The sequence below is a fragment of the Trichechus manatus genome, unplaced genomic scaffold (assembly GCF_000243295.1).
Source record: "Trichechus manatus latirostris isolate Lorelei unplaced genomic scaffold, TriManLat1.0 scaffold00162, whole genome shotgun sequence".
NCBI lineage: Eukaryota > Metazoa > Chordata > Mammalia > Sirenia > Trichechidae > Trichechus > Trichechus manatus.
Window position 1 is genome coordinate 665,851 of NW_004444098.1, and position 24,626 is coordinate 690,476.

At 42.7% G+C, this 24,626-nt stretch overlaps 1 protein-coding gene across 3 annotated transcripts in view; it reads right to left on the bottom strand.

Annotated features, from left to right (window-relative positions):
• Positions 1 to 21,703, bottom strand: part of BMX (BMX non-receptor tyrosine kinase) — a 54,758-nt gene extending 33,055 nt beyond the window's left edge. Inside the window, exons 1-7 of one of the 3 annotated variants that reach the window (XM_023740682.1) lie at positions 21,536 to 21,703; positions 20,064 to 20,199; positions 13,753 to 13,899; positions 12,808 to 12,912; positions 10,707 to 10,788; positions 4,759 to 4,878; positions 3,006 to 3,070 (exon numbers count right to left, since the gene is read on the bottom strand). In XM_023740682.1, the coding sequence (XP_023596450.1) occupies positions 3,006 to 3,070; positions 4,759 to 4,878; positions 10,707 to 10,788; positions 12,808 to 12,912; positions 13,753 to 13,890 (510 nt within the window). In that variant the 5' untranslated portion in view covers positions 13,891 to 13,899; positions 20,064 to 20,199; positions 21,536 to 21,703. The remainder of the gene's footprint in view (positions 1 to 3,005; positions 3,071 to 4,758; positions 4,879 to 10,706; positions 10,789 to 12,807; positions 12,913 to 13,752; positions 13,900 to 20,063; positions 20,200 to 21,535) is intronic. The other 2 variants (XM_004386325.3, XM_023740683.1) reach the window with 2 other exon arrangements.
• Between the last annotated feature and the right edge of the window lie 2,923 nt (positions 21,704 to 24,626).

Sequence of the window (24,626 nt, forward strand, 5' to 3'; positions counted from 1 at the left end):
TTGGCAGGATGTGGTGACTAAAAGGAATATGAGGTTGCCTTTGGAGTTCTGGAGCCCTGGTGGTGCAGTGGTTAAGAGCTTGGCTGCTAACCAAAAGGTAAGCGGTTCAAATCCACCTAGTGCTCCTTGAAAATCCTATGGGGCAGTTGTACTCTGTCCTATAGGGTCCCTGTGAGTTGGAATTGACTCGAAAGCAACGGGTTTGGTTGTTTTTTTTTTGTGGGGGTGGCGGGGGGAGGGTTCTGGTGATGTTCTCCTTCTTAATCTGAATTTGGGTTATACAGGTGTGTTCAGTTTGTGAAAATTCATTAAGGTGAACACTTAAGACTTGTCTACTTTTCTAAGCACATGTTATACTTCAATTAAAAGTTCAGATACAAATATATATCAGCTCTGAAGATCATTCTTTTTCACACCATACTTTATTTTTCTTTTCTCAGGGTATATGGTTTATTTGGCTGAAGCTTTGATATCCTGGAAATGTTAGTTATGCAGAGCACTGTTATTTATGAGCTGTGAGATGGGTTCTCTCCAAAGATAAAACACAGTGGAAAGTTCCCTCAACGGAAAACTGAACAGAACAGCTGCACAGCTGATTTTTATTTCCTTGGCTCAGGAAAGTAAACCCTCTACTGAATTCTCTGGTCAAAGGAAAACACGCTTTTCATGATTCCCTCTCAGACCCCAGGTTCATTTGAGCTGCTGTAATCAAAACAGACTTCTGGAACCCTCGGCCACTGATTTACCTGACTGATAATTTCCAACACATTTCCCAAAGAATTCCTTACCAGAGACTAGATGCAGTGGTTTCTGGCTCTGCTCTTAGATTTGTTTAAAACAAACTTTATTGAGGTATAATTTACATACTATACAGTTCACCTTTAGACGTGTACAGCTCAATGACTTCTTAGTAAATCTATCACGTTGCACAACCTTCCCCACAATCCAGTTTCAGGACATTTTCATCATCTCAATAAGATCCCTCATGCCCAGTTACAGTTAATCCCCATTCCCACCCACTGTCCCAGGCAACCGCTAATCTACCTTCTGTTTGTATACATTTGCCTATTCTGGACATTGCTCTTGGATATTATTACAGGGTCATGTTTGTCAAGCTTCAGGACTGAAGCAGGTATCCAAACCAAAACAGCAACGTCCCCCATAGCAAAGTAAAAACTCCAAACCATAATAATGGATTGTTTTTCTACCCTTCGGGTTGGTTCACAAAAATTATATGAGTTTTACTTAGATAGAAAGAAAGACGTGTGTGTTTGTGTGTGTAGCTAAAAATAACTACCCAAGACACCGTAAACCTGATGGGTGGGTGGAGACAATGGTGTCACTAGAGTTGGTGTCACCCAGTGTGGTAACTCATGGTGTCACCGCCCCCCATGCTAATTACCACAATATTGTAGCTGAAACACCAGAAATTTGACAAAATCAACGACTATAAAAACACTGGCAGCAACGGAAGCAATGAAATCACGTGATTGGAAGCGTCACTGCAATTGGGTAATAATGACAGCTCTGACCGGAGCGCATTAGGAGGATCAAAAAGTAAATTAGCATAGAGTTTTAGCCTTGTAGGTGTATTGATACACGTAAGCTGGGTTTACGAAAAATGTTTTTGTTGTTATAATTAACTACAGGGATATTGTTATAAAAATAATAAATTTCAGCTGAAACGCTGCACAAAAATTTTATAGACAGTCATTTTGGTGTCACCCCCGCTGACAAGGTCACCATTGGGTGGAGGTGCCCCCTTAGTTTCAGGCGAGCTTCTTGAGAAGTACCAGGAGGCTATTTTATATGTCTCCTGGCATTTGAGGAAGCTGGGACCTGCCTGGGAAATCTAAAAGCAGGAAGCTGTGGCTATGAACCCAAGGAGGCAGAGCAGGAGAGTGCTGGTCTGTTCTCTGACAGCAAGCCGCATCCAGTTTTAGTAACAAGAGCAAAAGGTTTTGTTTGTTTTCCTATAGGCCAACTCCACCCTTGGGAGAGAGCTGGCCGGGTGCCATCGTGAAAGCAGCTCTGTCCCAAATGGCTGAACTGACCTGGTAGAGGAGTTGAAGACTGGAAACCTAAGAGCTGTGGATCAAGACATCTCCTCTGTCATACAATGGTATTTGGTGATGCTCCCCACCGGGAAGCTCATGAAAGTCCCCCGCAAGAGAAAGAATCAGCATCGAGAAACTGTCTCACCCAGAAGCCACCACTAGCAAATCATGATGGGGCCAGCCACGTGTGAGTGTCTCTTTTTCATTAGACCCGCTCTTTCTGAGCCCCGTCCCTGAAAGGGTCAGAAATCTCAGCCTCCCCGTGGTCCCCACCCCAATGCAGGCGGCCAGCTGATGCAGACCCGAGCTAGATGAAGGGGAGAAGTTTTAACTTGGAATGATACTTGGAGTCGTATGATTATAACATTGGATGGGCCAATTTAGAGACTGTTCTCAGAACTACTAGTAATTGGGGAGATTTTTATCCAAGAGTGACTGGAAAAGCAATGGAGCTGCCTGTCTCAGGGAGACTTCATCCAGGGGCAGAGAAGAAAGCCCACTGAATGACTTTGAAGAAATGACCGAAGAAAAGAATTCAATTGTTTTCTGCTTGTGCCCTAGGGAGTCTTTGGCCGTGCTGGTGGGCGGGGAGGAATAACAGCTAATAACAGCTGCATGTTATGTGTAGATGCCTTCTTAGAAGCTTTTCCCACATGAACATGTGGGTTTGGTTTTTTTTTTGTTTTTTTTTGTTTTTTTGGAGGGGGGTGAATAGTTGTGTGCTTAGTGGTTGGAAAAAGGCCCACTAATTAAAAACAAAATAGTAAAATGGTGCTATATTGGAATCCATTATTTGAAAATGCTCATTGCTATTGGTAACCTATGTTTTTTCTCTCTTTGCTGAACAGTCGGAATGAATCCCACATTTTCTAGTCTTGATCTGGCAACTCTTGGTTTATTTAATATATCCTGACTACGAAAAAAAAAAAAGTTTTCATGTTGACTTACCACACTTTCTGGGAAGATGGGAGGTCTGTGCGTCTCTTCCTTGGTTGCAATGTGCAGATCAGCATCTGGAAAGTAAAACCAAGTAACGTCAGAGGGAACTTTAAGTTAAACAAAGCAAAACACCCAATGCTATGAATCCAAAGAATGATCCAGTTTATGTGAACAATCCTCCAGATTAAATGAATTTAGACACAACATCTGGAGTGATGCTGTACCTTTCCTGTATAATACTCAACTCAAACACCACTCCTTCACCCGAGATTATTGATATCCTCCCAAATCTGCCTAAAAAAAAAGTCAACCTCCTCTAAATCCTATAGTCTATTAATTTATACCTCATTTCCACCTTGTATTTGACCCATAGATATCTAATCTAGTCAGGTAGTGTATACTAGCTACGGGTCAGAATCCATGTCTGATTCCTCTTTGGCCCATACAAGATGTCTGAATCATTCTTAGAGATCAATAAATAGCTGATGAATAAATGAACAAATCTATTGCATGTTCTTTTTCTGTTTCTAGGATAATTGCTGATGTGTCTACCCCCAGATGTAGATAGATGTCCAGGCTACGAGTGTGAAGGCACTGTATGACTTATAAATAGAGTGATCATATATGGCTTATTGTCCAAACTGGGACTCTTTTGACAGTGAAAGACACTTTTAATAATTATGCCAGGATATTAGGCACAGAATGGGACTGTCCCAAACAAACGGAGGTATATGGTCAACCTACTTATAGACCATGTACCCTGGAAAGAGGGTGGACTAGGACATCTTGGAGACAGAGAAAGAAGCAAACACACCCAACTGTTTCCTTCCTAGTAGCTATGCCCATGGGCTACCCAGTAGGTCAGCGATGGAGGCCAAGGGAATAAATTATACTTGGATACCTGTTGCCGTCGACTAGATTCTGCCTCAGCAACACTATAGGACAGAATAGAGCTGCCCCATAGGGTTTCCACGGCTGTAAATCTTTACAAAAGCAGACTGCCACATCTTTCTCCCGTGGAGCGGCTGGTGGGTTCGAACTGCCAACCTTCTGGTTAGCAGCTGAGTGCTTAACTGTTGTGCCACCAGGGCTCCTTCTAAAATATGTAAGTCCCTCATTTCCCTAGGACTATAACTGAGTAGAATCTGATTGCACTTAAAGTAAACCCTTCTCTACCTTCTCCTGATATCATTAACAAGTCAACAAACATGGACAATACGATAAACCACTTTAAATAGATCTTTTAAAAGGTAGCCATCCCTCATTTTGGTATATTAGGTGATTAAAAGTGTTACTTAAATTTTATCCTTTCATCTCTTTTAAGAACTTTTTTTTGTTTATGATTTGTATGATTTCTAAGAAATGAGAATGCATCTTCTTATCATGTGGGAAACCTAGCTGTTTGGCCCACGGTGATGTGTTCACTATATTCTGCCTGTTTGGAGGTTTATCTTAAACCAGGGAGAATTATGAGAGGAAATAGCTCCTTGCTTGAGTCATGGTTCTACATTTTAAAATATTCCTCATGAAATGCAAAAATGGCAGATGTTAATATTGTTCTTGTTTTTAATGAACAGGACTCAATTGACCCTAGAATTAGACCTCATTTGCCAGATTGTATCTGCGAGGCTGGATTTTCATGATGGCAGCTAATCTGGAAGATCTTGTTTTCCTGAACTGGTGAGCTGTTCTGGCATCTGGCGGGTTTGGCTTAATTGGGCACCATTCACCCAGGGTCTAGCCTAACAGAGGGTCACATTACATGCTTCCCAGAGGGTGCATCCGGGGGCTGCTTTGCAACTCTGCTGGCAGCACAGAAACTTCCCGTCCACGAAGAACCCGCTATGGTACTTGATCAGCAGATGAGGGTTGCCCCTTATCTCTGGGGAGCAGGCAGAAAGAAAACAAGATATGAGCAAATATTGGCCCAACAGAAGAAACACATTTAGCGAGCACTGTTATCACAGAACAATGGAAACCTCATTTTGCCAGCAACCGGGATAAGAGCAAATGGTTCCGGGAGGATATAAGTCTCTCACTCAAGTTGATAAGCCAAAAAGAAAGAAAGAAAAGTCTGATCATGTGTACAGCGAGAACAACACAATAACATACATCCGTCTTTTTAAAAATAGCAAAAAATATTCATATTCATGTATGGCTTAGCTTAGTATCAGGATTTTAGAAATACATTCCTAAAGGAAGTTAGTGGGTTAGGGCACGTGGTGTATGATTGTGGCAGAAGGAGGTGAGAGGGCGGGGCTAAAGCTTAGCAGAAAAACTTCTAATAAACGTATACTTACCTTCCACTTTTTATTCTGAAAAATTCAAATGTACAGAAAAGTTACAAGAATAGTACAATGAGCATCCGTATACCCTTTGCCTATTGTTGGTGTGTGCCTTCGAGTCGATTCTGACTCATAGCGACCCTATAGGACAGACTAGAACTGCCCCCAGAGGGTTTTCTAGGCTGTAATCTTTACAGGAGCAGGTCACCAGGTCTCTTCTCCCAGGTAATGGCTGATGGGTTTGAATGGCCAATCTTTTCGGTTAGCAGCCGAGTACTCAACTGTTATGTCACCAAGGCTCCTACCCGTTACCTAGATGATCAATTGTTAACTGCCACATTCGCTTTGTCTCTTTCTCTCTGTACATACGTATTTCTTCTTTTTCTTCTTCTTATGTTACGCTTAAACATTTGAGAGTAAGTTGCAGACATTACGATCTAAACAATGTCACCCGTGTAACATGTAACTTCTACGAAGAAGGACATTCTCTTATTCCGGAAATTTGACATTGATACAATACTATTATTTAGTGTACATCTCGTATTCCAATTTTTGCCAATTGTCCCAATAATGTTCTTTATAATCTTTTAGTTTTTCTGATCTAGGATCCAATCCAGAATCACACCTGACATTTAATTATCTTGTCTCTTTAGTTTCCCTTGAATCTGGAATGTTTTCTCATTCTTTCTTTCTCTTTTATGACAGACATATTTACAGTAAGGTATAAATGATTTATGGGGTGCCTTAGTTTCCTAGGTCTGCTGTAACAAAATACCACCAAGTGGGTAGTTTCAAGCAACAGAAATTTATTGTCTCAGTTCTGGAGGCTGGAAGTCCGAGATTAGGGTGTTGGCTATGTTACTTCCTTCTGAGGCTCAGAGGGAGAGTCTGTTCCATGCCTCTCTCCTAGCTTCTGGTAGCTCCAGGCGTTCCTTGGCTTCCAGCTGCAACGTCACATGGTGTTCTTTCTTCTGTCTCCCTGTCTCTAAGTGTCTTTTCCTCTTTTATAGGGACACCAGTCCTATAGGATTAGGGCCCACCTTGGTCCAGTATGACTGCGGGTTAACCTAACCGACAACACCTTCAAAGACCCTATTTCCAAGCAGAGTCACATTCACAGGTACAGGGGTTAGGACTTCAACATATTTTGGGGGGACACATTTCAATCCATAACACGGGGCTACTTTTCTAGGAGTATATGTATTTAAAAAACTAACCATGGTCAGACCCAAAACAACAAATATTGTACGATCCCACTTCTGTGAAATATTAGACTAAGCAAATGCATAGAGACCAAAGTTTATCAGTGGTTACCGGGGCGAGAGGGAGGAGGTAATGGGAGTTCTTGCTGAAGGGGTACTGAGTTTCTGTTTGGGGTGATGAAGAACTTTTGGAAATGGATAGTGGTGATGGTAGCACAACACGGTGAATGTAATTAATGTCACTGAATTGTACACTAAAAAAATGATTATGATGGCAAACTTTTTGTTATATGTTTCACACAATAAAATAAAATAAAAACAGCTAACCGTGGGGATAGGGCAATGTTTAATCCAAAGGAATGAAACTCTAATATTGGAGTATGATCTTGTGTCTATAACAAATTAGCCTCTCTTGAAATACAACAGAGAAACCTACAAGGCTTTAGTAGAGAACAACTCAAGAAGAGTCTCCAGGTGGGAAGGGCTGGTTCTACTTGTGGCTTCAACTCTTCCCCCCTTGAGTCTATGTTCATTTTGAGGATTTCTTAATTTAATCCCAAAGGAATTCAGCTCCTCCTTTATAACCCTGACTCAAGGAAGTATATGGGGATAATAATAACTATTTTGCAGAGTCGTTGGGAGGATATGAGATAATGTATGTAAACTACCCAGCACAATGTTTGGCCCAGAGTAGGTGTTCAATAAACATCACTAAAGTGGGCCTTAGTGATGCTGTTCCCTTAGTTTAACTCAGCTCAGCTTAGCTGAAAATGCTGGCATTAAAAAAAAAGAAAGAAACTTTACTAAATATTAATGAGAACTAAAGGGAAGTTATTACAGAAATCACAAAAAGCAAAAGAAGTTAAGATTACAAAATACAAGTTTCTGGTCTTGGTCCCCAGTGGCCATTGTAATTTGTTAGGCACATTACCTGCCTTCCTGCTCTCTAAGCTCCTGGTCTCCACATGTCAGAATCCCCATTACTTCCTACTACATGGATTTCGTTTCCTAGGTAACTAATCCTTTCCCCAACCAAGTCTGAAAGTCCACATTGCAGCATTTCAACACTTAATAATGACACTAAGCAGAGCTCATGTATTAACATGTGTATACCAAAAAACCAAACTCACTGCTGTCGAGGCAATTCCTACTCATAGTGACCCTATGGGACAGAGTAGAACTGCTCCATAAGGTTTCAAAGGAGCAGCTGGTGGATTCAAACTGCTGACCTTTTGATTAGCTGCCGAGCTCTTAACCACTGTGCCACCAGGGCCCCATATATATGTATACCACTTAACATTTACATAGTTTTTTCTCCTTTCAATATATCATCTCATTTAACCTGTCCAACAACCCCGGAGACAGCTATTAGCTGTCATGGCTCTTATAAACGTAGGTAAACTGGATTCAGAGGTGGTGTGGTAGGCTAATAATGGCTCTCAATGATATGTTTATGTCCTAATCCTTGGAACCTGCAAATGTGACATTATTTGGAAAAGGGTCTTAGCAGATGTAATTAACTAAGGATCTTGAGATGAAGAGATTATCTAGATTACCCAGATGGCCCTAAGTCCAATCACAAATGTCCTTATAAGAGAGAGACAGAGGGAGATATGCACAGAAGAGAAAGTGATGTGAAGACATAAGCAGAGATTAAAATGATGTGGCCTTAAGCCAAGGAATGCCAGCAGCCAGAAGATGGAAGAGGCAAGAAATGGATTCTCCTCTAGGGCTTCTAGAGGAGCACAGTTCTGCCAACACCTTGATTTCATACTTCTGGCCTCCAGAACTGTGGGAGAATAAATTTATGTTGTTTTAAGCTACCCAGTTTGTGGTAATTTGCCACAGCAGCCAGAGGAAACTAATATAGGTGGCATACTTGCTCAAGCTCACAAACCTGGTAAAGAGCAGACCTGGGACTCAGCCCCAAGCTTTTTCGACTACACTCTCATGCACTGATACCAGCTTCCCTACCAAATTCCATTCAACTTTAATTTTTGGAAGGAAGGGCATACTTCATCCACATCAGGTCAGCTGAATTCAGAACTATGGTAGTTGATACTCCTTGAGTTCCCACTGAAGATCCGCCCAAGCTTTCCACTTGTGGGTTACCATCCAGGAAATTCTATGTCTACCTCGGTTTGTAAAGCCTGAGCCAAACAGTAGGCACAAAAAGAGAAGTCATTTTATAGCAGTGAAACTTGGTAGGGGAGAGGTTTTTGAGTAAGAGAACCTCTTTGTTTTCCTTTGGCCAGCTTGGTTGACCAACTTGACAGTCAGTCTGCATTCCTCCCCTCTTCTCTCATGCTACCTTCAATCTGACCTCACTGAGCTGCTGCATTAGTCCTGGACTGCCTACCTCTGAACTTGTTGCCATGAGAGAAGAACAAACGTGTATTTGTTTCAGCAACTGTTTGGTGTCTTGTTACCTGCAGCCCAAAGCATTACTAACTGATATAAATCACTTATCGTGCATATGGCAGCCCTAGTGATGGAGTCTCACTACAGTTTTATGAGAGGCTGAGAGATGCACTTTCATGTCTTTCTCTGATCTCCTTTTACCTTCCACATGCTAGCTGCCCAGGGTCCACCCAAACCTGCCCACCTTATATAGCCCCCCAAGGACCCAACAATAGGGTACCTAGGGTAGACCAAAAACTGCATACAGGAGCTATCTACCCAGCAACTGCCCCCAGGAAGTTCCCCCAAGAGGAGACTGAATTGGAAGCAGCATCTCAAAGCCCCTTCTGGAAGTCCCATTATAACCACAGTGACTCATTTTTGTGTGTAAGACATTTTTATATATGAGTCAGTCATTTGTGGTTAATGACCATGCCCAGAATAAATGTGATCTCCTATTTTACAGGTCAGGAAGCTGACAGCCAGAGATATCAGGTGGTTTTATTAGATGACACAGTAAAGCAGGACTTGGATGTCTGTTTGCCTGACTCTGAGAGGGATGCTCTTCTCACTTCAGCAAGCTGGCGGGAACAAAGGGAGCCTTCTTTCCCCACTGGCCCACTTGACTATCCTACAGAACAGGTTGCTGAACCTGTTCATGCAAAGGGAAAAACGATGTGTTTACACAGAAGTGGAGTAGGTGGTTGTCTGAAGCGGTGTAATTTGATGTGCATTGACAAAGAGCCATCATCTAAAACGTAAATGAAACCAAATAAAATCTTCCCCCATCTAGGAGCTTAATACCTGAAATTCCGTCAATAAAGTTATTCGTTTGAGTTAAATATTGTCCTCGCTCCATTACACTACTCTAAAATAAAATATTGCGGTAAGGAACACCATAGTGCCAAATTACTAACCACGATTCTCTTTCTTCTACCAGAGGTTGGTACCAGGGCAGCTGAAGAATCACTGAATAAAAGTATCGATGAATCCCCCGTTTTGCCTAGTATTTATACTGGTTAAAAAGTTGAGTTTGGGTAATTGAATCCCAAGACCTCCATTATTAGGTATGTGGTATTGGGCATGTTTATTTAACTTCAGTCATCTGAAAACAAAACAAAACTAGGTCTCCGGGTGGTGCAAATGGTTTGCTCTAGGCTACTAACTGAAAGGTTGGCAGTTCGAGCCCACCTAGCGGTGCTGTGAAAGAAAGGCCTGGTGATATGCTTCCGTAAAGATTACGGCCAAGAAAACACTATGGAGCTCAGTTCTACTTTATAACACATGGAGTTGCCATGAGTCCGAATTAACTTGAGGGCAATGGATTTATCTGAAAAATGGAGACTAATATTACCCTTTTCCATAGAGTTGTTGAGAGGATTACCTAAGAAAATGTTTTAAAAGTGCTTGACACAGTACCTGGCAAATGGTAAGTGCTTAGTAAGTTTTGCACATAACAGCTTCTGTAAACATTGAAAGAACGGTAGCTATAGGACCTGGCACAGCCTCGAGGTGACCTAGACTTTGCCCTGGTAAAGACAAGCACAGTGGGTGAAGGGTAGGTGGCCTGGCATCCTTCAAGAGGCTGGGAAGGCACAATAGCCAGCTCTGTGCTGAGCAGGAAAGGGAATCTGACCCACAGGCTTCCTCTATGTAACAATGAGAATGAAAATTGAGGATGAGCTTGGCACGTTGCCCGAGGCTGGTAGGAAAATCAGTAGATTCTCTGTTGGCATCATGTCCTTTTACTGCCGTATTGTTCTTCCACCAAGCCTCAGAAGGGCTCAAACAATGACTCCATTTTATGACTTTTTTTAAATTACCTTTCTGTAATGCTTTCAACCACTGACTTCGGCTCTCTTCATTCGACGCATAGATGTAGAGAAGCCCTTCTTTATAGACGATCTGGAAAGGAAGAGACGTGATGTGTTTGGGTATAATGGCATCATAGTTCACCCTCGTGTAACTGCAGATTTTCTATTATCCAAAAGAAACCTTAAGTTTTCTTATATGATCTATATTAGCTCTGGAATTAAGTGGAAAAAAAGTTCTACACAGATCTTTTGCCTCTGTCCCTCAATTTTATTTTTATCCAAGACACTCCTATACTTTGGAAAATCAAAAATCACAACGATGATGAATCAGACGTTACAGGTGTCTTAGAATATTCTAGTCCACCTACCTGCCCAGTGCATGACTCCCTTTACAACCCCTTGGAAAACGTTTATCTGCTCTATTCGTACAAATACCTCCAGGGATAGAATGTCCTCTACTTGGCTATGTTCACCATCCTTGTCAATTTCTATATAGTGTAATCATTACACAGTTGGTGTTTATATTGAGTAAAAGTACATCTTCCTAGTACTTCAGTCCATTGGGTCAAGTCCCATTCCAGAAATCCCCCAGAATAAGTCACTTCCTATTATTTAAGACACTTTTTTAACATTTGAAGATTACAACTTCTTCCTCCCATCCATCTCTAATTGACTCAACTGTTGTTGGTAAATAATACAGACCATTTTTAGAACACTTACTAGTTGCTGGGCTCTTCACCAGCTACTTTAATATTTCAACCCTATTTTGACTTGATGAAAAAATATGATTATGCTCATATGCAAATGAGGAAACAAACTAAGGGAGAGGTTGAGGACGCTGTCTATGGTTGCATAAATATAAAAGGGGAAGCTGGGAGCTCTGTGGGGCTCCAAAGCCTTTGTTCTTTTGAGTACCCTATGCCTCTGTGATGCAAGTTTAAATCATATTTCATTTTGCATGCTATCCCCTGGTTTCTCCCAATTGAGTACTTTTTTTTTTTTTAAATAGGAAGTATGGATTGTTCATCAATTAGATTATTTTATTTTTTATTTTTTTATTTTTGGCCACAAGTCCTTAATACTAGCATTTCCCTTTAGATCAGAGAGCTAAGTGTTCATGCCATAGTAAGAGTAGGGCATGACCTAGGTCAAGCCACTTCCAAAGGGTAACTGTAGGCACACTCTTAGAGCCTGCCATCGTTTAAAATAGTTCAGAATGAAATTAAAACTCCTTAACGTGGTGTGCAAAGCCCTTCATGACACAGCCCTGCCCACCTCTCCAGGCTCACCTCCCTTCACTGTCTCACGTGCTGCTTCATTCATTGGGACTACTTGGAGCTCTCCAAACATGCATACTTTTTCATCCATCAGTGCCTTTTGCCACCTGCTCTTTCTTTGGTCCCAGCTGCTCTTTTCACCTTTGCTGGGCTAACCTCCACTTGTGCTTCTCAACCCGAGTGTCACCTCCAGTAGAAAATCTCCCTGACTTCTTGGAGTGAGGAGCAATGGTTCTGCTTCAGGACACCATGGTGTATTCTGTGCCTGCCATCTTAACATTCACTCTCACTGCATTTACGGTGTGTTTATTAGTTTATTTCCTCACTTCCTTGTACGTGCCTTGGGGGCAGGGACAGTGTTTTATTCCTTCCAATGTGCCTTCTACCTTGTAGCTTATCAGAGATGCTCAGCAATGCTTGATGAAAGAGATTGTCAGACCTCGAGGCAGGGTGGGCCACTGCTGCTTACACTCTCAGCTTGCTTCCCCTTCCTCCGAAAAGAAACCAAACCAAACCAACCAGTTGCCATCACTTTCGACTCACGGTGACCCCATGTGTGCAGAGTAGAACTGTGCTCCATAGGGTTTTCATGGCAGTGACCTTTCAGAGGCAGATCACCAGGCCTTTCTTCGGAGGCACTGCTGGTTAGGCTCGAACTGCCAACCTTTCGGTTAGTAGACTAGCGCTTAACCATTTGCTCCACCTCCAAGCCTTGACATTGTCCCAACAAATCGTTTTGCAACACCATTATTTATCCCGGATACGTTGAGTTCATAAGAGAAAATATTAAAGAAAGAACCTTCCAGATGATGGGCTGTTACTCCTCCCCATACCTGAAATGGGTACTGTCTCTCCACGGGCGTCTGCTCCTCGAGATTGACTTTCTCCACACATCTGATTTTCTTAATCTCGATGGATCCTTTTCTGCTGCCTCTTTTCTGAATTAAATAAAAACAAAATCTAAGACGCCTTCTGTGATGCACTATGGTGCACAAAGAAAAGCATCAAGTTAAGATTGTGCTTGGGAGAAGTCGAGGGGGTAGAGGTGGGTATGGAAGAATCACCTTCCAACTAATCCATAATAGTCAAAATCCAATGACACAGAATATATTTCTCGAGTACAGACACATACCCATATACGCCTCCAAAATCAAGTCTTTAAGCATTTAAGATAATCTTGAAGCGTGTTTCAAACCACCTGCCACGTGGCTAATCTACTCAAGAAAATCAAGATTTAACTCCAAAATAGATCTTCATTTTGTTTCAATTTGATGACAGTATTTCAGCTTACTGTGATAGAATTCTCAACCGTACAGAAATTGTTTCCAGCCTTGTTTTAAGGCAGGGTTTCCAATCCTCTGCAGTATTGACATTGGGGTCAGATAATTCTTGGTTGTGAGGACTGTCCTGTGCATTGTAGGCTTTTTAACTACATCCTTGGCCTCTACCCACTAGATGCCAGTAACACCCCCCCCCCAGCTGTGACAACCAAAAATATCTCTAGACATCGCCAAACGTCCCCTGGGGGGGCAAAATCGCCCTCGGTTGAGAACCACTGTTCTACAGTTATAATTTGGCTTAGTGAAGTTAACTAATGTTTTAAAATTGTTTACCTTGGGTTCGTTATACCTTGTTAAGAAAAGGCACTGAGATAAGTGAACATTAATCTTTACTGTGTAACCTAAGAAACCTGATATTGTTTTATTGTATTTGAGCACTTTGTGGAGACTTAAGAAAAAATAAACAGTATAAAAACAACGGAATAAGTAGGAGCTCACCATTTTGTCATATTCATAGTAGGAGAGGTTTGTTTTGGTCAAAACAAAAAGCCGCTCTTTGTAATTATTTGGTGACATTTTCTTCTTCTGTTGTGACCTTTTGAGAAGAAGTTCTTCCAGTATGGATTTTTGATCCATATTATCGTCCTAAACAGAAGGAAGTAATTAAAATGAGAGTGTGCGGCATCTAGCGGATTTCTCTTTAGCCTTCATAATTTTCACTCAACCATTTCTCATTCAGGGATAATCTAAATGGAACTAACTAGGCACTTAAATGCACACATACTTACAAGTTTTTTCTACTGTCCTTGCTTTGATTTTTTTTATAAATATGGCGATTTTAAAAGCATTTTAGTCATTGTACCCATTTTCCACTCTGGAGTCACCATCTTTACGCCAACCTCTAGATCACCTTATCAAAATGCCATTGAAGCCTTAAGCATCCTACAGACGTTTGTTAAATTTACTTGGATGTTATCAAACTTTTTAAAACTTGAACTCCAGACAGCTCACCATGTTTCAAGTCATTGATCAACTGAAATGTCTCTCCATTAATGTGGCCAGTGGTTTGACCAAACTATCTGAACCGCTGTGAAACTCTGGTGTTATTGTAGATGATAACCACAGCCCCTGATTACAAAGAGGTCTTTAACCTAAAGGACATAGATACGCTTTCAGTATTCCTGATAAAGAATTCAAAATCAAAACAAACACCCAAGACAGAATCAAACGAGGGACAATCACGAGAGAGCAGGAGAAAATGCTATCAAAAGAGATTTAAAAGAGCTGAAAACACTGGTACATTTATAAACTAAAAACACCCTTGCTTTCCTCCCACTCTCTCACCCCCCAATCATGCAAAACACAGAAACTTAAGGTATTTCTGCAAAATGACGGCATTATTTTTCTGTTCTTACTAAGACTGTTGTTTCAACAATCAGCCAGGTATCAGCTCTGATCATGAAAAGCAGCAAAGTTAAGCTGTAGGCCACAGCAATAAACTTCTGACGTTCTTCTTTGCTTTGTGAAATCCCATAGTTATTTGCAGTCAGATGTCCAATGATTGCAATCTTCCTTGGCTTATTGGTAATCTGAAGGTAATTAACGTTACTCACCTTATACTCGCTAGAGCCAAAACCTACGTTCAAGGAGAGTCCTTAACTTGAACTCTCAAGCTCTAAGCCAAAATTACTGTTCCAAGGCACCATCACTCGTGTGGCCTCTGGCTATGCCAGGGTCACGTATTAAAAAGAAGATATTTGCATGCTGTTTATCACTCTTGATCAGGAAGCACCCACACAGGCATGGCTCTGTCCGGATGAAGGCGGATGCCAAGTGAACCCATCCAATCACAAGTGGGCACTTCTCACTGGCCCAGGAATATCACAGGCCCACTATGACCAGGGAGCCAGGAGAAAGGGAGACCAAGAAATATAGCCTGACCTTCAATTAGCCACAGTCAGGCCCAGCCAGCTTTCCTCCTGACCTGGACCACACTAACACTCTAGGCAGAAAATCAACTGTTATTATTTATTTACATAGATCAGGAGACTATTTATTAATCTCTAGAATGTTCTCCGAAGACAAAGTTTGATTTATAAGCAAAAGTAGCAGGAATCTTATCCATTAAATATAACAAAGTCTTGGTCACTTTTGCATTGGTTATTGTTTTATCTGAAAATAAAAGAATAATTCTCTTGCAAACGTGGAAATCCGGAACATTTGAGCACAATGGGGGCTATTTGCCATGACCTTGTATTCTTTGCCCAGGCCCCAAAGACAGGGTGTAGCAGAGCTGGCAGGACCTGGGAAGGCAGGCAGCGCGCCTACCTTTCGCCTCTCATTCCATTACAGACTCTACGCTGATGCCTGCTCGGATAACCGTATTTTCTACACCCGAAGTCTAAGGTCAAGAAAGAATTTGCTGGAAGACTTGTTGAAACTCTGAAGAGTCTAGTTTTTGTGAGTGAAAGTCAACTGTGCGGGAACCATACCACACTGAACATAGTTATAGCACACTTTGCTTTGTACATTTCTACATTAAAAAAAAGGAACTAATAAAGCAAAAAAAGAGAATACTATGGAAGCTCCTGTCAAATTCCTTTGATATCCACAGCTAAAACATTACTCCTCAAAGCAGAGTGCTAATCAAATAAATCTGGTTAGCTGAATCGAAAGTTTACTTTTCAAACATTTCTTTTTCAGATACTAAATCAATTTGTGACATTAAGAACGCTATTTAAAAAATGCAAATCCCAGTGTCCCAGATGGAATGAGGCCTTTTCCAGTACTGCATGATGACAGAATTGCTTGTCTGTTTATAGGACTTTCACACGCATCACATTTAAGATGGGTCTTTGGGGAATTTTCTATAAAAACTTAATGTGGTGAGTCACAGAAACCATTGACAAATGGAACTCATGGAAGTTGACTAGAAAGGAACATACCGAGGCCTGGAGTACATTCTCCAATAAATGTAAGCAGAAGGGCTTATACATTTTGTAGCATCTGTCCCTTCCTTATACTTCTCTCTTTTCCTCTAAATACCCTAGATTGTAAACTGAAGGCACTCCTGTGCTGTCTCTGGGTATCAGAAATGATCATCACCAAAAGGATAACATCTGCCCAAAAGCAAGGATGAGAAGGCAGGATGGGGCAGGAAAACTGGACGAATGGAAATGGGGAACTCAGGGTGGTAATTGGGAGACTGCTAACACATTGCGGGGATTTCAATCAATGTCATGGAACAATTTGTGTATAAACTATTGAATGGGAAACTAGTTTGCTCTGTAAACCTTCACCTAAAGCACAATTTAAAAAAAAAAAAAGAAGTGAAGAGCAGTGATGGCTAATTTTTAGAAAGGTGATAATGTCTCTTCCCTTGCATTAGGAGAATCAATAAACAGGGCCCAGGTACTCACTGTTGACTCTATAAATGCCTGTCAAACTCTGTCTGCTTATTCTTATGTAAGGGAAATTCAATAGGGAAAGTCAAATATCCTTCAAAATATAATGAGATTCTAAACCAATATTAACCAGAAATCTATTTCCATAGAGGAATGGGTAGGATTTGGCTGGACTCTCCTTTTACCACCCACATAGAATAGACACATCAATTTGCTTACCAAATAGCCACCGCTGCCTATTTCCATACGTACCTGAAACTAGCAAGAGAACACAGCGTAGGAGAGGCAAAAAGCTGGCAGGAATCAATATGGTATTCTCTGTAAGGGCGTCAGCAACCATTATGTAACCTACCACATGCATAAAAGGTGCATGTTGAATTGACAGAACTTGGAATCACTATGGTTACTTAGGATTTATAAGGAAACAGTATCAACAGAGTAAGGAGTTCAAGTCTGCAGTTCTACTCGGTACACTTGACTTGAAGCCGACAGTGTGACTGGTTGCAGAAACGAAGGTCAGCTCTCCATGCCCTGAGTAACAGCTCATAGGGTTGAGAGACAGGTTCGTCATGAAGTAAAAGGCAAGGTTACTTTGAGGTGGTGGACTTGGCAGGCTTGAAGTAGATTACAGTCCTATCACTTGTGAGCTGGGTCACCCTGAGCAAGCCCCTTCACGGCTCTAATCTCCAGTTTTCTGAGATGTACACCTCACTCTACAGGACTTCCATGAGAAACGTACGCCACGCTACGGGCACTGAATCATGAAGAACAAAGAATAAGGTGGAAGGCAACAATTCACACGCTAAAGTCGAGCCAATTCACTAGGCTATGAAAGGCCAAATGAAGGAGAAGTTGTTTTTTTCTTGAGATAATCAAGAAAGATATCATGGAAGGGAGGGCTTTGAAATTGGACCTTGAAAGATATCAGTGATTTCAGTAATAATAATCCTAGTGAACATTGAAGAGGGGAGGGGCAGTGGTGGTTCAGCGGTAGAATTCTCCCCTTCCATGCTGGAGACCCAGGTTCGATTCCCGGCCAATGCACCTCAAGCACAGCCACCACCTGTCAGTGGAGACTTGTGTGTTGCTAGGACACGGAACAGGTTTCAGCGGAGCTTCCAGACTAAGATGGACGATCTACTTCTGCAAATCAGTCAATGAAAACCCTATGGATCACGAAGGGCCGATGGGCAACTGATCATGAGGATGGTGCAAGACTGGGCAGCGTTTCGTTCTGTCCTGCATGGGGTCGCCACGAGTTGGGGGGCCGACCAGATGGCAGCAAACAGTAACAACATTCAAGGAGGGTGCTCCGTGTGCCAGGTGCTGGTTAAAGAGCCTTACAAACGCCAATTCATTTACTGGTCACATCCGCCCCAGCCTGTGGTTGTCCCATCATTCCCTGCTTGCAGCTGCATTAGAGACTAGAGGGATAAGTAAATTGCCCAGGTCACACCGCTAGTGTGGTGGAGCTGGGATTTGAACCCGGGCAGTTTAACTCCACGGCCCATATTCTTGACCATGATGCTAGCATTAGAGAAGAACATGCCAGCAGTGTGACCCTCCTAAACCAGAGATGGCTCTAAGCCAGGTACAGAAGGCAGCCATGGGAGTGTCAAAGCTGGTAGGAGACCTCACAGCCATTTTACAGAGGTGACGCTGAGCCCCGCCAGCCTAAGTGAGTTAGCCAGGACCACAAAACTTGGGCGTAAGAGACACAGCCCAGAACGTCAAATTTCTGACGTCCCACCTGGTGAGCAGTCCACACTTCCACAGCAGTAAACAGATGGACAAAATCCATGTGTTCAGCTGAACATACCACACCCCAGCTAAGGCACGCTGTGTGCAGAATTAGGTATCAATTTGGGTCTTACCAGACCTCACTGAAACAAGCAAACAAAAACCCATTGTTGTCGAATTGATTCCGACTCAGCGACCCCATAGGACAGAGTAGAGCTGCCCCATAGGGTTTCCAAGGCTGTAATCTTTACAGAAGCAGACTGCCACATCTTTCTCCCCCAGAGTGGCTGGTAGGTTTGAACTGTTAACCTTTGGGTTAGCAGCTCAGCACTTTAACCACTTCACCACCAGGGCTCATTGAAGGGACCTTTTATTGGAAATATCAGAAAGATGTGACCTATAAACAATCCTTCAGCAGGAATTCCCCAAGGCAGTGTTAAAAAGCAAAGCTCCAGCCTGTATTTTGAAAAGAGGCAAGAACACACAAACTCAGAAGTTGGAATGAATTCTCCAGAGGGCAGAAGGGGAGCAGAAGGCAGGAAAGGAAGAAAGGCAGTATGTATAGTTAAATGGGGCCACTGGACTAGTCCCTCGACCAAACTGCATATTCCCAGCTGTGTCAAGGATGGTGCCCTTACGCTTTATCCTTTAGAACTGAGAGATGAGAGTAGCGATTCCTTTCCCTTTTGTCTTGGTTTAGTTGTCTTTTCTTGCTTTACACATTATTAGGTAAAGATTTTGCTAGGCGTCCAGATAGTAAAATAATACCTGCAGTGGGACGGCAGTGGAGCGGGAGGGCAGTAAGGAGAAGGAAGATTCTCTAACTGGGGACAGAGGTTCTGGGAGGGAAGATGGAGCACCCTGTCGCAAACTTGACTTTCAAATATTGGCCCAGAGCAAGGAGCCCTGGTGGCGCAATGGTTAAGTGCTTGGTTGTTAACGGAAAGATTGGCGGTTCATGGTTGACTCCTTGGGAGAAAGACCTGGCAATCTACTCCCATAAAGATTACAGCCTAGAAAACTCTATGGGGCAATTTTACTCTGTCACACAGGGTGGCTATAAATCAGAATCGACTCGACAGCCCACAAGAACTACGACAGGTAAAGGGTATATGGATGTTCATTGCACTATTCCTGTAACAACGACAACAGGCCTACTTACCTTCCTGCTAAATAACTGAACAAAATATGATGATAAGTTTAAACAGGAACAAAAGGCTTAATTCAGAACCAGGTAAAGTGGTTCAAAAACTCTTCTTAAGATGTTGGCCAAAGACAAATCTGAGCTCCACAGAATGTGACAAGTCCCTATTTTATGTGGTTATGCTGTTACGTGGGAGACACTTACCATTGATTTTGACAGAAATCCTTTTAACATTGACACTCAAATTCTCAGCATTTTGGAACAACCCATCTTAATTGCACCAAAATGAAGTTATGAAAACCAGACACTTTGGGAAGGCTATCATTTCACTAAGAAGGCAAGCATTCCACTGCTCTTCCTGTTGGAGCTGAAACATGCTCTGGGCATGAAATTCATCTTCAGCGCCTCATGAAGCTTTTATAAGCCCTTTCTTCTTTTCCTTCTGCCCCCCCCCCCCCCCCGCCCAGGGCATGCTCTCTGGGCATCTTCCTTAGGAAGAAAGCAAAAAGTGATAAATTTACCTTCGGCTGAATGAGTTGAATCCTGCCTAGGCGATGGTGGGAACAAAAGCACTTAGGTTTGGTGGGTTCAAATCCCTGCTCTGTCTTAACGCAACTTGGTAGATTACTTAAGACGGCTTAACCTCAGCTTCCCCATCTGTAAAGGGAGTGAAACAGTGACCACCTCAAGGGCTCATGAGGAGTCCAGAGAAAATGAAGGTACAGCATCTAGCAGCCTAGTAGATATTCTAGAAGCATATACCCCTTCCCCTCATCATTCCGTAGGCAAAGTTAAAGAACAGGAGACAATGAAATGATCCTCAGTGATAACATTTCAGTCCCCATTCCCTTCCCCCAGCTCCTGGGGGTCGTGGGGACAGCAAGGGCTCCTCAGGTAGCCCCAAGTCAAGACTCACTTGCTCAGTAGATCTGGTTACAGGCTCTCCGTGTGGGGACTACTTCCCTTAAAATCAGATTGAACCAGCCTCTCGCTGACTACGTATTTGTGCCACCAGGTTTATGAATAAATACTTGAATGTTATCGGAGTGGGGTCCAGGGACTGGCAGCATCAGTATCACCCGGGCAGAATCTCAGGCCCCATCCCGGACCCACTGAAACAGCATCTGCATTTCACTGAGACCCCAGGCGCACACTGGAGTTTGAGAAACACTGACCGAGACCACATTATAACAGTACTACTTTTGAAATCAAACCATGGTGCACAAGAACTTTCAAAATTATATGGACGTGACTGCAGGGGTGTGGTTAACCCTCCTCCCTTCTTTCCATCTCCATCTAAAATATCCCCTGGGCCCTTGATTTACGGAGGCTGCTTCAGGGACCTGGGTGCTAGTAGCAGAATGGTTGGCAGTTCGAACCCCCCCAGCAGTGCCACAGAAGAAAGGCCTGGAGATCTACTTCTGTAAAGATTACAGCCACGAAAACCATATGGAGTAGTTCTGCTCTGTAACACATGGGATTGCCATGAGTGGGATTCAGCTCGACAGCAAGGGGTTCAGGGACCTAAGAACAAATATCTGGTGCTAAAATAACATCATACATTACACGGAAAGAAAAGAAGGGATGGATAACATTTCTTTGTCTTTTTGGAAGCAGGTATGAAGTCAACGTGAAAAGCCAGAGAAAAACAATGCCTAAAGAATAAAAAACCAACCAAACCCGTTGCCATCGAGTCGATTCCGACTCATAGCAACGCTATAGTGGGCGAAAATCAAAAGAAGAAGCACACAGACAACCTGATCTCTTCCCTGAATGAAATCTTGAGCCAGGGGTAGATTTACAGCGAAATGATAGCAGTATAAGCATCTGGGCCTCAAATTACACAATCCCTTCCAAAGCGCTAGCAATTTTGAATTCATAATTTTGGATTATTGTTTTGCAAGTGGGCTCCCCAAATTTTGAAAACTCCAGACCCCATAACACCTGGATCCAAACCTACTTTCCTGCAGAGCCACCTGTCGCTGATACGCACCATTTCCGCCTGTTCTGTCGCCCCCGTCCACAGCGCCAAAGTTAATCTGCTCGTTGCAGGAACCCAGCCCCAGTTGTCCTCCTTCCAGCAGCAGCAAATTGTCTCACATGTTCCCGGCTGCTGGGTCAGAAATGGCTACATTACTCAGTGCCCCCCAAACGTTTATTGTCCTGCAGAGCCTTACACAATCCCACAGGAAACCGCGCTCAACACTTAGCCAACACTTGTTGATCTGATTGAACGTAGTCAAAACGGAGACAAAAGCATATTTCAGAAAGGTTCCAACTTTGATATCTGCAGCTCCTGCTTTTCCCAGGCAGCCCTTGGGTCCATGTGATAACCCTGCCTTTGTTTCTAGAGGTTTCTGCTGGAAAGGACAAGAAAATATCTCTGCACAGCCCCACTTCTGACTCTGACTTCTTTCAGGAAACCATTGGGTAACGCCAAAGTGCACAGAGAATAAGCAATAAAAACTTCACTTCAACACTTGGACAAAGAGAGGCCTGAGAATGTACGTGAGAGAAGAAGCGTTAATAAGACCATAAAGGAGCACATTCCCCAGCTGAAATGATTAAGACATCCAGAATTGGAAAAGAAATCGGTTTTGCCAATGTAGGATGCTCCAAGATTGCAATGAAAAAATGTGATTGTCACTTGACTTCCTTCTGACAACATCACAACTTTTGGGTTTACTCAGTCCATCACTGTCTCTGGTACACATAAGCTGGTCATATACACCGAATCTAGTGACAGAGTTTAGGCTCAGCTAGGGAAAGCCGAGAACATGAACCATCCTTTTGGCATACATTGGCACACAGTGCTAATGTATAAACGGTTGGATACTTTAACTTCTTTGTAAACACCCATAGCGTGCTTGTCGTTGTTAGTTAGCTGCCATCGTGTCGATTGGAACTCCCGGCAACCCCAAGTGTGCCAAGTAAAACTGCACTCCATAGAGATTTCAAGGCTGTGACCTTCAGAAGCAGATTGCCAGGCCTTTCTTCTGAGGTGCCTTTGAGTGGATTTGAACCGCCAACCTTTCAGTTAGTAGTCCAATGCTTAACCGTTTGTGCTACCCAGGGACTTGGTATGAGTTGAAATCGACTCGATGGCACCTAACAATATAGTGTGGTAGGAGTCCCTGAGTGGCACTAACTGAAAGGTTGGCGGTTCAAATCCACTCAAAGGCACCTCAGAAGAAGGCCCTGGCAATCTGCTTCTGAAAGGTCACAGCCTTGAAAACCCTATGGAGCAGTTATACTCTGCACACGTGGGGCTCCATGAGGCTATTCAACGACAGCTGGTTGACTGATGGTGTGGTAAAGTCTTGGATTGGCAGAAGAGAGCGAAGCTCTGACTTCCAAAGAGGTCCTGTCTTTTCAGTGGGCATAAGATTAGCATCCTTTCTCTGTATTCATTCAGCCAGTCAACTCTTACTGAGCATCTACCATGTCCTGAGCATTCTGTTAGGGACCAGAGGGAAAAGTCAACAGAACAAAGACAGCCTGCTCCCTCTAGGGACTTGTCTAGTGGGGGAAGACAGACAAGTAAAGGTAAAGTGTGTGAATGATAACTTGCAGAGATTGTTAATCTTTCTGCCTGAAAACTGAAATTTGGGGAAGGGCAAGGAGTCCTTCAGAAGAATTTAGAAGAGCGGAGATTGCACCTTCATAGCAAATAAAAGTCAATGATGGATTGCACATAGCTCGCCATTCATCCACCAGGAAGAAAGGAGGCAGCCATTCAAGAAATTGAAGATGAGAAAGGTTAGATGAGAAGCTTAGGGGGCAGTGAGTTTGTGTTGATGATGGTAAAGCAGCTTGGAAAAGGATATTGAAAAAGGTGGCACAGCTTGAAGAATGCAACCAATGTCACTGAAATGTACATGCAGAAATTGTTGAATTGATGTATGCTTTGCTGTGTATATCTTCACTAAAAAAAAAAAAAAGAAAGAAAGAAATTGAGGTGAAGTAGAGTAACAGTGGCCCAGTAACCTGGCCAAAGAAGTTAATTTTATGTTCTAACTTCCTTTTCCACAAGAAAATTTGTATTTACTCTACTGCTTATATAGGGTTGCATGGCAAAAAACAATTCTAGAAGAAAAAGTAAATTTAGGGGGGTAGGGGAGGAGGTGGTATAAGTCTGGAAACACCTGGGCACACTCTTTTGGGATTTCAGTCCTTTCTCTGGGCTTAACACACTCAAGGGCGACTGGGAGGAGTGGTTTCCTCTCAGTCAAAACGGCACCAATTTATTTATTTATTCTATTCATTCACTTCCTCCGCTACATCTCCTGAACCCTTCTTTGGCTCTGTGTTTTCCATGTCATTAGTTAACCCCTAAATTTGTTGTGGCAACCTCCTTTTTTGATGACATGATTTAATTTGCTCAAATTATAGTCAGCTTTGTCACTTCCACCCAGTGAGACCCTTAGGAAATTTCTCTGAAGCCTGTTCACGCAAGCCGTTAACAGGCAACAAGCTTCTGTAGAGACACAGCGTGGGATAACGGGACTTCATGACGTGAACCAGCTTGCTCACTTGGGAGAAGTAGTGCTTAGATTTTTAGAGTAAGAAAGAACAGGGGAGGATCCATTTTGTGTGTGTGTGTGTGTGTGTGTGTGTGTGAGAGAGAGAGACAGAGAGACAATCTTTGTGACTGACCTGTATTTTTCTCTCACTTTTAAAAAGTCTGGGGATGTTGGACCTCCCTTGATAAGATACTTTTTTTTGACATAATCATACCCGTGTGTGTAGTCTATAGAGTTTTTAAAAAGTTTGTATGTGCTGTGTACTTGCTAGGCCCTGAGTTAATCTGCCCGTAATGAGAAAACAAGCCGGGTGCCTTCCGGGGCCCTCGGTTACCGCTGCAGTTCTCAGTCCCCTCCTCACAGAAGTGAGAGTTGATGCTGCAAAAAATACCATGTTTGGCTTAAGATTCCAAATTTCAGCCAGGACCTCTCTCCAGAATTCCAGACTTGAATCCAATGGTCAACTTGTCCATATTTATTTGGTTTATCTAATAGACATGTGAAACTTAGCATGTTCAAGGCTGACCTCCTGATTAACCCCTCGAACTAGCTCTTACTAAT